The 13,476-nt window shown below is 44.8% G+C and overlaps 2 protein-coding genes across 2 annotated transcripts; one reads left to right on the top strand and one right to left on the bottom strand.

Annotated features, from left to right (window-relative positions):
* Nucleotides 1-689: 689 nt before the first annotated feature.
* On the bottom strand, nucleotides 690-6,032 carry LOC103345392 (high mobility group nucleosome-binding domain-containing protein 5). The gene is made up of 3 exons (XM_070048351.1): nucleotides 5,832-6,032; nucleotides 2,600-3,765; nucleotides 690-789 (listed from the first exon to the last, which is right to left on the bottom strand). Exons 1-3 carry the CDS (start codon nucleotides 6,030-6,032, stop codon nucleotides 783-785), a joined length of 1,374 nt encoding a protein of 457 aa, XP_069904452.1. The 3' UTR covers nucleotides 690-782.
* A 1,561-nt stretch (nucleotides 6,033-7,593) lies between these two features.
* On the top strand, nucleotides 7,594-12,939 carry LOC127488144 (high mobility group nucleosome-binding domain-containing protein 5). The gene is made up of 3 exons (XM_051835967.2): nucleotides 7,594-7,794; nucleotides 9,861-11,026; nucleotides 12,841-12,939. The coding sequence occupies exons 1-3, from the start codon at nucleotides 7,594-7,596 to the stop codon at nucleotides 12,845-12,847; spliced, it is 1,374 nt and encodes a 457-aa protein (XP_051691927.1). The 3' UTR covers nucleotides 12,848-12,939.
* The last annotated feature ends 537 nt before the right edge of the window (nucleotides 12,940-13,476 follow it).

The following is a 13,476-nucleotide window of genomic DNA, read 5'->3' as shown; positions in this document are numbered from 1 at the left end:
GTGGGAGAGTGTGTGAGTTTTAAAGAGGAGAGGCTTAAAACACATTCATTTCCTTAGAAATAGCAATTAATTATTTAGGGTATTTTAGTGATTGCTCAGTCTCTATAAATTCCTCACATTTGTTACTTTTTGTTTTTTCCTCTACAATTATAAAAATATCAAGAAAAATATGAAACTAATTATAACAATTACAGTTCTTAGGGAATTTGCTTGCTCTAGTAGTTAAAGCACTATCTGGTATGTCCCATATGGGAGTGTTCGGGTTTGAATCTCATCTCCACTTCCTTTTCCAGCTTTCTGATAATGTATATTGTCAGAGACACAGAAATGTCTTCATTGTTTGAGCCCCTGTATCTCATGAACTAGATCTGCTTCTTCAGAGCCCCTGTGTAGAGCTTTCTCTTCCCGGTCATGTGGCATTGGGGGAATGAACCAGAAGATAGGAAGACTCCTTTGATACGTATGTGTGTGTGTGTGTATACCAAAATTAAATCGATCAATCAATCAGTTTTAAAATTACGTTTGTGTTGTAGGTTTCAATAAAGCTGGACATAAAGGAACTCTTTCAGCTAGAAGTGCCTTGTGTGGCAAAGATGCTGAACAATCAGTGAGATTCACACATGTTGTGTTCGTGGCTTTCAAACTCCAGGTTTAAAAACACTCAAAAACAGAGACAGAGAAAACCATAATTGCATGCTGATTATTTTATTGTTACTTGGAAGACAGAGTTATGACCACATTGTTCTTGTGTTCTGAGGGGGGGGGAAGTCTTCTTATCTTATTCACTTTCTGAAATAGACAAGCACACAAACAGGAATGTTCATAGCGAAGACACAACTCAGCAGGAAAGTTTTGATTCCCCATTGGTTTTAGTGAAGTAGATAAAGAAAACACCATCCCTGCCTCTTCCACTTCCCCTTCCCCCTTTTCTTTCTTCATGTCTCCTTGTTCAGTCTTAATATGCACCCAGGAGATCACATCCTACAGATTGTGTTTCACAAGATGAAGAAAGTAGACTCATCCTAGTTGCTTATCTTTTAGTTGATATTAAAATGTTGAAGGATATATTTACCAAGATGGTTGCTGAAACATATGCTGCAATAAGGAAAAACTGAATGCAGCCTAAATGTCCCTTGTCAGGGTGTTAAAGAAAGCAGAATAGTCACATAATGCAGTACTATACCAGTGTTAAAGAAAAACACACAGAACATATGAACAACAGTGGGTCTGGCATGGTGATGTAGTGAGTTAAACTGCACCTGCAATACTGGTATCCCATATGAGTGCTGGTTTGACTCTCTTTTATGTACTTCCCAATGAGACCATGATAATGTAACTCGGAAAGCAGTAGAAGTTGCCTCAAGTTCTTGGGTCCCTGCCACCCATATAGGAGAGACCTGGATGAAGTTCAGGCTCCTGGCTTCAACCATTCTGGGGCCTTTAGGGAGTGAAACAGTGGTTGGAAGTCTTTCTCTCTCTCTCTCTCTCTCTCTCTCTCTCTCTCTCTCTCGCTCTGTTCTGTCTCCCTCTCTGTCTCTTTTATCAACCTGTTCCTCTACCTTTCTCATAAATATCTTTTTAAAATCAACGTCAGAAACACATTAATGAAGAGATCGGTACATCTCTGTTAACTGGAAATTTTCTTGGATCTTTATTTAAAAATTATACATAGATCTCCATATTAATTATGAGATTGTTTCTGAAGAAAGGATTCTATGTGCACATGTATGTATATATATATATATATATATATAAAGTACTTCGATGAAGATGTGCAAGGGGTTAGTAGTGAAGGCATTCTGTGAAAGGTGAGGTTGTAGGATGAGATATACTTTCATCATTAACTAGGTACGTTTCAAATCAGGTTTTTATTTACAATGAGAAGGAATTAGTTTTTCTTAGAAAATTATGAGTTTATTTGGTATGGAAAGAGTAAATAGATAAAGATAGCCAAAAGATTCTCTATTCAATGGTTCCTCCTCAGATGCCCACAGAGTGTAGGATTGGAATAGCCCAATGTCAGTAGCCAGGTCTCCCACTTGTGTGGCAGGAAGCAACTCATTATTTTCCACCTCACAGCATGTACATGAACAGGAAGCGGGAACTGGGAGCAGATCGGGGCTTGAACCAAGACACCTTGATATGGGATGCAGACATCCAAAGGAGCAGCATAAGTGTTACATGAGATGGTTGACTCTATCAGGTATTAATTTTTGAGTAAGTTAAAAAGAAATGCATATGTAGCATTCAGCAGCATAACAAAGAATCATCTAGCAGGTATCTTGAGCCTGACAGGCTGGCTGTGAAATGAGAACTAGCAAATGCAAAGGACAGAAGGGAGAACACTGCTCTACTTAACATTCCCAACTCATGAGGAAGAAGGAGATTGTGGGGCAGTTTGTACAGTGCCAGAATTATTTTGGAAGATTGGTTGGAAAGAAGGGGTCTGGGTATTTTATGAAAGGATATCTGAAAAGAAGTCCTAAGGAATATATTCTAGGACTATGGAATTTCAACATTTCCAACTGATTCTTGGCACATTCTAGGTTGAGAAGCACAGGAATTACAGAGCATCATGGAGAATTGATATGAATCATACCTGTTATTGACTGCTAATTTACTGGGATGATGGACCTTGGGAAGATCCCTGTGGGCCTCCCTGCTGGGGTCCACCTTGTTGGGGTGCTCCTTGTGGGCCTCCCTGCTGGGGTCCTCCTTGTTGGGGTGCTCCTTGTTGGCCTCCCTGCTGGGGTCCTCCTTGTTGGGGTGCTCCTTGTTGGCCTCCCTGCTGGGGTCCTCCTTGTTGGGGTGCTCCTTGTTGGCCTCCCTGCTGGGGTCCTCCTTGTTGGGGTGCTCCTTGTGGGCCTCCTCGTTGAGGTCCACCTTGTTGGGGTGCTCCTTGTGGGCCTCCTCGTTGAGCTCCACCTTGTTGGGGTGCTCCTTGTGGGCCTCCCTGCTGGGGTCCTCCTTGCTGGGGTGCTCCTTGTTGGCCTCTCTGCTGGGGTCCACTTTGTTGGGGTGCTCCTTGTGGGCCTCCCTGCTGGGGTCCTCCTTGTTGGGGTGCTCCTTGTTGGCCTCCCTGCTGGGGTCCTCCTTGTTGGGGTGCTCCTTGTGGGCCTCCTCGTTGAGGTCCACCTTGTTGGGGAGCTCCTTGTGGGCCTCCTCGTTGAGGTCCTCCTTGTTGGGGTGCTCCTTGTGGGCCTCCCTGCTGGGGTCCTCCTTGTTGGGGTGCTCCTTGTGGGCCTCCCTGCTGGGGTCCTCCTTGTTGGGGTGCTCCTTGTGGGCCTCCCTGCTGGGGTCCACCTTGTTGGGGTGCTCCTTGTTGGCCTCCCTGCTGGGGTCCTCCTTGTTGGGGTGCTCCTTGTTGGCCTCCTCGTTGAGGTCCTCCTTGTTGGGGTGCTCCTTGTGGGCCTCCCTGCTGGGGTCCTCCTTGTTGGGGTGCTCCTTGTGGGCCTCCCTGCTGGGGTCCACCTTGTTGGGGTGCTCCTTGTGGGCCTCTCTGCTGGGGTCCACCTTGTTGGGGTGCTCCTTGTGGGCCTCCCTGCTGGGGTCCTCCTTGTTGGGGTGCTCCTTGTTGGCCTCCCTGCTGGGGTCCTCCTTGTTGGGGTGCTCCTTGTTGGCCTCCCTGCTGGGGTCCTCCTTGTTGGGGTGCTCCTTGTGGGCCTCCTCGTTGAGGTCCACCTTGTTGGGGTGCTCCTTGTTGGCCTCCCTGCTGGGGTCCTCCTTGCTGGGGTGCTCCTTGTGGTCCTCCTTTTTGTGGTACACCTTATAGCAAAAAAGGGTGAGTTTAGTGACAGAAGAGTCTCTTCTATTGTTAGTCTGACCTTCACACACATTGTTTTTTTCCATGCAATTGCTCCTCAACTACGTAACTACCTCATGCACATAGCTTTTGTAGGTACTACTCATCCTAATTCATATAGTAATGGAATGCAACCTTTCATTTCTTATGTCCTAGGACAAGTGTGTTTCCTGGCTTTAGGCAAAAGGAGTGCTCTTGGAAACTTGCACTTTCACAGAGGATGTGTCCGAGGACAGAAAGAAAGTAAATGTCACCTGTGCTGCCAGTTTTGGGGCACAACTAAATCTTGCTAAATGTACTCCATGTCTGTTCTTCTGAAACTTAAGTTCAGAGTAGAGCTACTTCTTTGGACCCCAAAACACAAGCAGAGAAGAACAAAAGCGAAACACAAAAGGGTAGAGCATACAAAATCCACCAAAACGTGGAAATGTTTATCATCTTCAGGGATGCACATGTGTAGAATCAGAGAAAGCAGGGCCGGTGCTGTGGTGTAGCTGGTAAAGCTGCAACCCGCAGTGCCAGCATCCCATATAGGTGCCAGTTCAAGTTCCGGCTGCTCCACTTCTGATCCAGGTGTCTGCTATTGCCTGGGAAACCAGTAGAAGATGGCCCAAGTCCTTGGACCTTTGCACCCATGCGGGAGACCTGGAGGAAGCTTCTGGCTCCTGGCTTCGGATAGGCACAGCTCCTGCTGTTGCAGCCAACTGGAGAGTGAACCAGCAGATGGAAGACCTCTCTCTTTCTCTCTCTCTCTATCTCTGTCTCTCCTTCTCTCTCTGTGTAACTCTGACTTTTAAATAAATAAAGAAATAAATAAATAAACAAACTCATAGAGAAAGGGGCCTAAACACTGTCTTTACATTTCCCTCCCAAAAAAAATGGACGTGCAAGGAGGAAAGCTGGGAAAAATAAGAACTTTAGGGACTCTCAGTATGATGGAGGCATAAGAATCCAGATACTTCCCCTCTGTCTGTCACCTCTGAGAAGTCATTTCTGGATGGGGGAACAGAACTACTGTTGTCATCCAGGTCTGTTGTTCAAGTTGTGACCTTGCTTATCATCCTCAGAATCAAGTTCTGGGGAGGTCTGTCTGTATTTTAGGGGTTCTTACATTCATTAATGCCTACCAAGAAGTGATGATGAGAAGACACCAGACACTGACAAGTTGCTGATGAAATCAAGGGTTATAAAAATGATAGAGAATTGATTGAGCATTACCTGATATCAATGAGGGAGAGCCTCTGTAGTGGACATCTAGGACAAGAAGCAGAGGATGAAGTGAGAAGTTAATTCAGGATCTCCCAGGGCTCACAATTTTTCAGTGGGGAAAGGGGTCCTCCAGCCGCAGCCACAGCCTGAAACCCTTTAATGTCCCTCTTTAGCCCCTCTCTGGGATGTTTTTGAAAGGGAAGAGGGATTATCAGGGCTGTTTCCCTGCTGAGCACCCACCCTGAGCTCAATGTATAGAAACCCTCTTTTGTCTTCCTTTGGATACTTCAAACCTTCCTGCTGCAATTAAGTGCTCTGGGTATTTCCAGATCTTATCTTGCTATTGCTGTAACCTCTGTTTTAGTGCTTTGGTTTTATTAATATGCTTTCTCATCAGGGTAAACAGGGATAAGTTTTGGGAGCAATCCTATGGCTACTGCTCAGAGGACATTGACATATTCAGTGTGGATGGGAGAAATATGAGTAATTTGAGACCTGGTGATTCTTTTTCTGTATGGGAAGTGAGAAAAATGGATTACATGGGTCTTTATGTCTGAAATATTTCCAATGTGTGTCTCCTTCACCTGAACTGCATTCTCTCTGCAGATGCAGCCCTCATGTCCCATTTGATTACAGGAATATCTTTACTACAGTACATCTCTGTGTCTCTCTTTACCGTTGTCCTGTATATCCTTCACAGTGCAATCAGGAAGATATTTAAACACTGCAAAACTTACTTTGTCATTTCTGTGATTTAATTTTTAGTTTGTCCCAATGAGAATTTCAGTGAATACAAGGCCTTGGCATGAAAGAAAGATACAGCAGTTCTTATCACATCGTGAGAATTGTGGAGCCCCATCTTTCTTTCCATCACCCCTTCCTCCTCCTCCAATCGGCAATGTTCACCAAAGCCCAGAGGAGCATCATAGCTCCCACTTCCTGCAAATGTTTTCTTACCTTGATTTGTGCTCTGAACAGAGTTCAGGGCCAGCAGGGCCACTGAGAGCAGGATCAGCAGCATCTTGCCAGAGACTCTGGAGTTGTTCTCGAGTGTGTGCTGGGAGACTCAGAGAAGCTCCCTTTATAAGAAGGAGCAGAAGAAGGGCACCTTTGAGTTCCTCACTGTGTGCACTTCCCCTCTTGACACACTAGGCTGAGTTTGCTCACATCATGTCAACCGCATCTCTTACTTCTGTTTGGGACCAGAGCCCAGAGAATGGGGTGTGTTGGAGGATGTCAGTGTCCCATTTCTAATATGTACAATGTGTGACTTGTTCAATGATTTTGAAGGAACACTGTCCAAATTTTAAGACAAAGATGGCATTTATTCATATTTGACTTTCTTTCTGTTTTGTGAGCCTCTTTGTCGCTTTGTCTGTCTTTGCACAGTTTTTGCATGTGCGATTGCACTGGCAGTGATTCTAAAGCGATCCCCAAAAGATTCTTTTTTTTAAAAGGCTCATTGAGTTCAAAGCTCAACTTTATACTCTTCCATGATATACTAATCTCTCACATTATTGCTGACATTGGAGAAGGTTAGGAAAGGGCCAGGGCTCAGTGATTTTTGGAAAAATCATCTGTTCTTTCCCAAAAGGTATGTGGGAAACCAGAAACAGTCATCCTAAAACTTTAAGAAATCCTCTAGAAGAAACCAACTTCCCTCTACCTCTCATAAAGACAGTAAACCTAGCTAGCACTGTTCTGCTCCTCAGAACTGCCTACTGCTAATCTACTTCCTTCCAGAAGATCTTAAGGCATATTATGTTTTACCACAAAACGCCTGTGACTGGATAACCTTTTTGATTTATTCAAAAAAGAGTGCATTTATTTGGGTTGCTGAGGGAATCATACAGTGATGTATGTGGACACTTTTGTTTCAACACTCCCAAATACATTAAAAAGGATAGAATCCTTTAGGTCACTTGTGTTTTGTAACACTAGAATTCCCTGTCTAAAGCCAGATCCAGTGAATCTTACACGAGTAATATGGACCAGAGCAAACATCTGTCACATCAACTGTGCCCAAGAGTATAGTCATTGCCCATTGCAAAAGTGAACAGAAATGACCTTCATATGATCAAAAATTTATGTAAATATTATATACATAGGTACACACCATGAATGATGGTGTTTGACTACTGTGATAGCCAAAAATATAGACCATCTTCACTTTTGGCTTTAGAATCACTGCCAGTGCAATCGCACATGCAAAAACTGTGCAAAGACAGACAAAGCGACAAAGAGGCTCACAAAACAGAAAGAAAGTCAAATATGAATAAATGCCATCTTTGTCTTAAAATTTGGACAGTGTTCCTTCAAAATCATTGAACAAGTCACACATTGTACATATTAGAAATGGGACACTGACATCCTCCAACACACCCCATTCTCTGGGCTCTGGTCCCAAACAGAAGTAAGAGATGCGGTTGACATGATGTGAGCAAACTCAGCCTAGTGTGTCAAGAGGGGAAGTGCACACAGTGAGGAACTCAAAGGTGCCCTTCTTCTGCTCCTTCTTATAAAGGGAGCTTCCCTGAGTCTCCCAGCACACACTCGAGAACAACTCCAGAGTCTCTGGCAAGATGCTGCTGATCCTGCTCTCAGTGGCCCTGCTGGCCCTGAACTCTGTTCAGAGCACAAATCAAGGTAAGAAAACATTTGCAGGAAGTGGGAGCTATGATGCTCCTCTGGGCTTTGGTGAACATTGCCGATTGGAGGAGGAGGAAGGGGTGATGGAAAGAAAGATGGGGCTCCACAATTCTCACGATGTGATAAGAACTGCTGTATCTTTCTTTCATGCCAAGGCCTTGTATTCACTGAAATTCTCATTGGGACAAACTAAAAATTAAATCACAGAAATGACAAAGTAAGTTTTGCAGTGTTTAAATATCTTCCTGATTGCACTGTGAAGGATATACAGGACAACGGTAAAGAGAGACACAGAGATGTACTGTAGTAAAGATATTCCTGTAATCAAATGGGACATGAGGGCTGCATCTGCAGAGAGAATGCAGTTCAGGTGAAGGAGACACACATTGGAAATATTTCAGACATAAAGACCCATGTAATCCATTTTTCTCACTTCCCATACAGAAAAAGAATCACCAGGTCTCAAATTACTCATATTTCTCCCATCCACACTGAATATGTCAATGTCCTCTGAGCAGTAGCCATAGGATTGCTCCCAAAACTTATCCCTGTTTACCCTGATGAGAAAGCATATTAATAAAACCAAAGCACTAAAACAGAGGTTACAGCAATAGCAAGATAAGATCTGGAAATACCCAGAGCACTTAATTGCAGCAGGAAGGTTTGAAGTATCCAAAGGAAGACAAAAGAGGGTTTCTATACATTGAGCTCAGGGTGGGTGCTCAGCAGGGAAACAGCCCTGATAATCCCTCTTCCCTTTCAAAAACATCCCAGAGAGGGGCTAAAGAGGGACATTAAAGGGTTTCAGGCTGTGGCTGCGGCTGGAGGACCCCTTTCCCCACTGAAAAATTGTGAGCCCTGGGAGATCCTGAATTAACTTCTCACTTCATCCTCTGCTTCTTGTCCTAGATGTCCACTACAGAGGCTCTCCCTCATTGATATCAGGTAATGCTCAATCAATTCTCTATCATTTTTATAACCCTTGATTTCATCAGCAACTTGTCAGTGTCTGGTGTCTTCTCATCATCACTTCTTGGTAGGCATTAATGAATGTAAGAACCCCTAAAATACAGACAGACCTCCCCAGAACTTGATTCTGAGGATGATAAGCAAGGTCACAACTTGAACAACAGACCTGGATGACAACAGTAGTTCTGTTCCCCCATCCAGAAATGACTTCTCAGAGGTGACAGACAGAGGGGAAGTATCTGGATTCTTATGCCTCCATCATACTGAGAGTCCCTAAAGTTCTTATTTTTCCCAGCTTTCCTCCTTGCACGTCCATTTTTTTTGGGAGGGAAATGTAAAGACAGTGTTTAGGCCCCTTTCTCTATGAGTTTGTTTATTTATTTATTTCTTTATTTATTTAAAAGTCAGAGTTACACAGAGAGAGAAGGAGAGACAGAGATAGAGAGAGAGAGAAAGAGAGAGGTCTTCCATCTGCTGGTTCACTCTCCAGTTGGCTGCAACAGCAGGAGCTGTGCCTATCCGAAGCCAGGAGCCAGAAGCTTCCTCCAGGTCTCCCGCATGGGTGCAAAGGTCCAAGGACTTGGGCCATCTTCTACTGGTTTCCCAGGCAATAGCAGACACCTGGATCAGAAGTGGAGCAGCCGGAACTTGAACTGGCACCTATATGGGATGCTGGCACTGCGGGTTGCAGCTTTACCAGCTACACCACAGCACCGGCCCTGCTTTCTCTGATTCTACACATGTGCATCCCTGAAGATGATAAACATTTCCACGTTTTGGTGGATTTTGTATGCTCTATCCTTTTGTGTTTCGCTTTTGTTCTTCTCTGCTTGTGTTTTGGGGTCCAAAGAAGTAGCTCTACTCTGAACTTAAGTTTCAGAAGAACAGACATGGAGTACATTTAGCAAGATTTAGTTGTGCCCCAAAACTGGCAGCACAGGTGACATTTACTTTCTTTCTGTCCTCGGACACATCCTCTGTGAAAGTGCAAGTTTCCAAGAGCACTCCTTTTGCCTAAAGCCAGGAAACACACTTGTCCTAGGACATAAGAAATGAAAGGTTGCATTCCATTACTATATGAATTAGGATGAGTAGTACCTACAAAAGCTATGTGCATGAGGTAGTTACGTAGTTGAGGAGCAATTGCATGGAAAAAAACAATGTGTGTGAAGGTCAGACTAACAATAGAAGAGACTCTTCTGTCACTAAACTCACCCTTTTTTGCTATAAGGTGTACCACAAAAAGGAGGACCACAAGGAGCACCCCAGCAAGGAGGACCCCAGCAGGGAGGCCAACAAGGAGCACCCCAACAAGGTGGACCTCAACGAGGAGGCCCACAAGGAGCACCCCAACAAGGAGGACCCCAGCAGGGAGGCCAACAAGGAGCACCCCAACAAGGAGGACCCCAGCAGGGAGGCCAACAAGGAGCACCCCAACAAGGAGGACCCCAGCAGGGAGGCCCACAAGGAGCACCCCAACAAGGTGGACCCCAGCAGAGAGGCCCACAAGGAGCACCCCAACAAGGTGGACCCCAGCAGGGAGGCCCACAAGGAGCACCCCAACAAGGAGGACCCCAGCAGGGAGGCCCACAAGGAGCACCCCAACAAGGAGGACCTCAACGAGGAGGCCAACAAGGAGCACCCCAACAAGGAGGACCCCAGCAGGGAGGCCAACAAGGAGCACCCCAACAAGGTGGACCCCAGCAGGGAGGCCCACAAGGAGCACCCCAACAAGGAGGACCCCAGCAGGGAGGCCCACAAGGAGCACCCCAACAAGGAGGACCCCAGCAGGGAGGCCCACAAGGAGCACCCCAACAAGGAGGACCTCAACGAGGAGGCCCACAAGGAGCTCCCCAACAAGGTGGACCTCAACGAGGAGGCCCACAAGGAGCACCCCAACAAGGAGGACCCCAGCAGGGAGGCCAACAAGGAGCACCCCAACAAGGAGGACCCCAGCAGGGAGGCCCACAAGGAGCACCCCAACAAAGTGGACCCCAGCAGAGAGGCCAACAAGGAGCACCCCAGCAAGGAGGACCCCAGCAGGGAGGCCCACAAGGAGCACCCCAACAAGGTGGAGCTCAACGAGGAGGCCCACAAGGAGCACCCCAACAAGGTGGACCTCAACGAGGAGGCCCACAAGGAGCACCCCAACAAGGAGGACCCCAGCAGGGAGGCCAACAAGGAGCACCCCAACAAGGAGGACCCCAGCAGGGAGGCCAACAAGGAGCACCCCAACAAGGAGGACCCCAGCAGGGAGGCCAACAAGGAGCACCCCAACAAGGAGGACCCCAGCAGGGAGGCCCACAAGGAGCACCCCAACAAGGTGGACCCCAGCAGGGAGGCCCACAGGGATCTTCCCAAGGTCCATCATCCCAGTAAATTAGCAGTCAATAACAGGTATGATTCATATCAATTCTCCATGATGCTCTGTAATTCCTGTGCTTCTCAACCTAGAATGTGCCAAGAATCAGTTGGAAATGTTGAAATTCCATAGTCCTAGAATATATTCCTTAGGACTTCTTTTCAGATATCCTTTCATAAAATACCCAGACCCCTTCTTTCCAACCAATCTTCCAAAATAATTCTGGCACTGTACAAACTGCCCCACAATCTCCTTCTTCCTCATGAGTTGGGAATGTTAAGTAGAGCAGTGTTCTCCCTTCTGTCCTTTGCATTTGCTAGTTCTCATTTCACAGCCAGCCTGTCAGGCTCAAGATACCTGCTAGATGATTCTTTGTTATGCTGCTGAATGCTACATATGCATTTCTTTTTAACTTACTCAAAAATTAATACCTGATAGAGTCAACCATCTCATGTAACACTTATGCTGCTCCTTTGGATGTCTGCATCCCATATCAAGGTGTCTTGGTTCAAGCCCCGATCTGCTCCCAGTTCCCGCTTCCTGTTCATGTACATGCTGTGAGGTGGAAAATAATGAGTTGCTTCCTGCCACACAAGTGGGAGACCTGGCTACTGACATTGGGCTATTCCAATCCTACACTCTGTGGGCATCTGAGGAGGAACCATTGAATAGAGAATCTTTTGGCTATCTTTATCTATTTACTCTTTCCATACCAAATAAACTCATAATTTTCTAAGAAAAACTAATTCCTTCTCATTGTAAATAAAAACCTGATTTGAAACGTACCTAGTTAATGATGAAAGTATATCTCATCCTACAACCTCACCTTTCACAGAATGCCTTCACTACTAACCCCTTGCACATCTTCATCGAAGTACTTTATATATATATATATATATATATATATATATACATACATGTGCACATAGAATCCTTTCTTCAGAAACAATCTCATAATTAATATGGAGATCTATGTATAATTTTTAAATAAAGATCCAAGAAAATTTCCAGTTAACAGAGATGTACCGATCTCTTCATTAATGTGTTTCTGACGTTGATTTTAAAAAGATATTTATGAGAAAGGTAGAGGAACAGGTTGATAAAAGAGACAGAGAGGGAGACAGAACAGAGCGAGAGAGAGAGAGAGAGAGAGAGAGAGAGAGAGAGAAAGACTTCCAACCACTGTTTCACTCCCTAAAGGCCCCAGAATGGTTGAAGCCAGGAGCCTGAACTTCATCCAGGTCTCTCCTATATGGGTGGCAGGGACCCAAGAACTTGAGGCAACTTCTACTGCTTTCCGAGTTACATTATCATGGTCTCATTGGGAAGTACATAAAAGAGAGTCAAACCAGCACTCATATGGGATACCAGTATTGCAGGTGCAGTTTAACTCACTACATCACCATGCCAGACCCACTGTTGTTCATATGTTCTGTGTGTTTTTCTTTAACACTGGTATAGTACTGCATTATGTGACTATTCTGCTTTCTTTAACACCCTGACAAGGGACATTTAGGCTGCATTCAGTTTTTCCTTATTGCAGCATATGTTTCAGCAACCATCTTGGTAAATATATCCTTCAACATTTTAATATCAACTAAAAGATAAGCAACTAGGATGAGTCTACTTTCTTCATCTTGTGAAACACAATCTGTAGGATGTGATCTCCTGGGTGCATATTAAGACTGAACAAGGAGACATGAAGAAAGAAAAGGGGGAAGGGGAAGTGGAAGAGGCAGGGATGGTGTTTTCTTTATCTACTTCACTAAAACCAATGGGGAATCAAAACTTTCCTGCTGAGTTGTGTCTTCGCTATGAACATTCCTGTTTGTGTGCTTGTCTATTTCAGAAAGTGAATAAGATAAGAAGACTTCCCCCCCCTCAGAACACAAGAACAATGTGGTCATAACTCTGTCTTCCAAGTAACAATAAAATAATCAGCATGCAATTATGGTTTTCTCTGTCTCTGTTTTTGAGTGTTTTTAAACCTGGAGTTTGAAAGCCATGAACACAACATGTGTGAATCTCACTGATTGTTCAGCATCTTTGCCACACAAGGCACTTCTAGCTGAAAGAGTTCCTTTATGTCCAGCTTTATTGAAACCTACAACACAAACGTAATTTTAAAACTGATTGATTGATCGATTTAATTTTGGTATACACACACACACACATACGTATCAAAGGAGTCTTCCTATCTTCTGGTTCATTCCCCCAATGCCACATGACCGGGAAGAGAAAGCTCTACACAGGGGCTCTGAAGAAGCAGATCTAGTTCATGAGATACAGGGGCTCAAACAATGAAGACATTTCTGTGTCTCTGACAATATACATTATCAGAAAGCTGGAAAAGGAAGTGGAGATGAGATTCAAACCCGAACACTCCCATATGGGACGTACCAGATAGTGCTTTAACTACTAGAGCAAGCAAATTCCCTAAGAACTGTAATTGTTATAATTAGTTTCATATTTTTCTTGATATTTT

Source organism: Oryctolagus cuniculus, chromosome 9 (assembly GCF_964237555.1).
Source record: "Oryctolagus cuniculus chromosome 9, mOryCun1.1, whole genome shotgun sequence".
Lineage (NCBI taxonomy): Eukaryota > Metazoa > Chordata > Mammalia > Lagomorpha > Leporidae > Oryctolagus > Oryctolagus cuniculus.
Note: the sequence above shows the minus strand (reverse complement) of the source record. Positions and strands in the feature narration are given on the sequence as shown.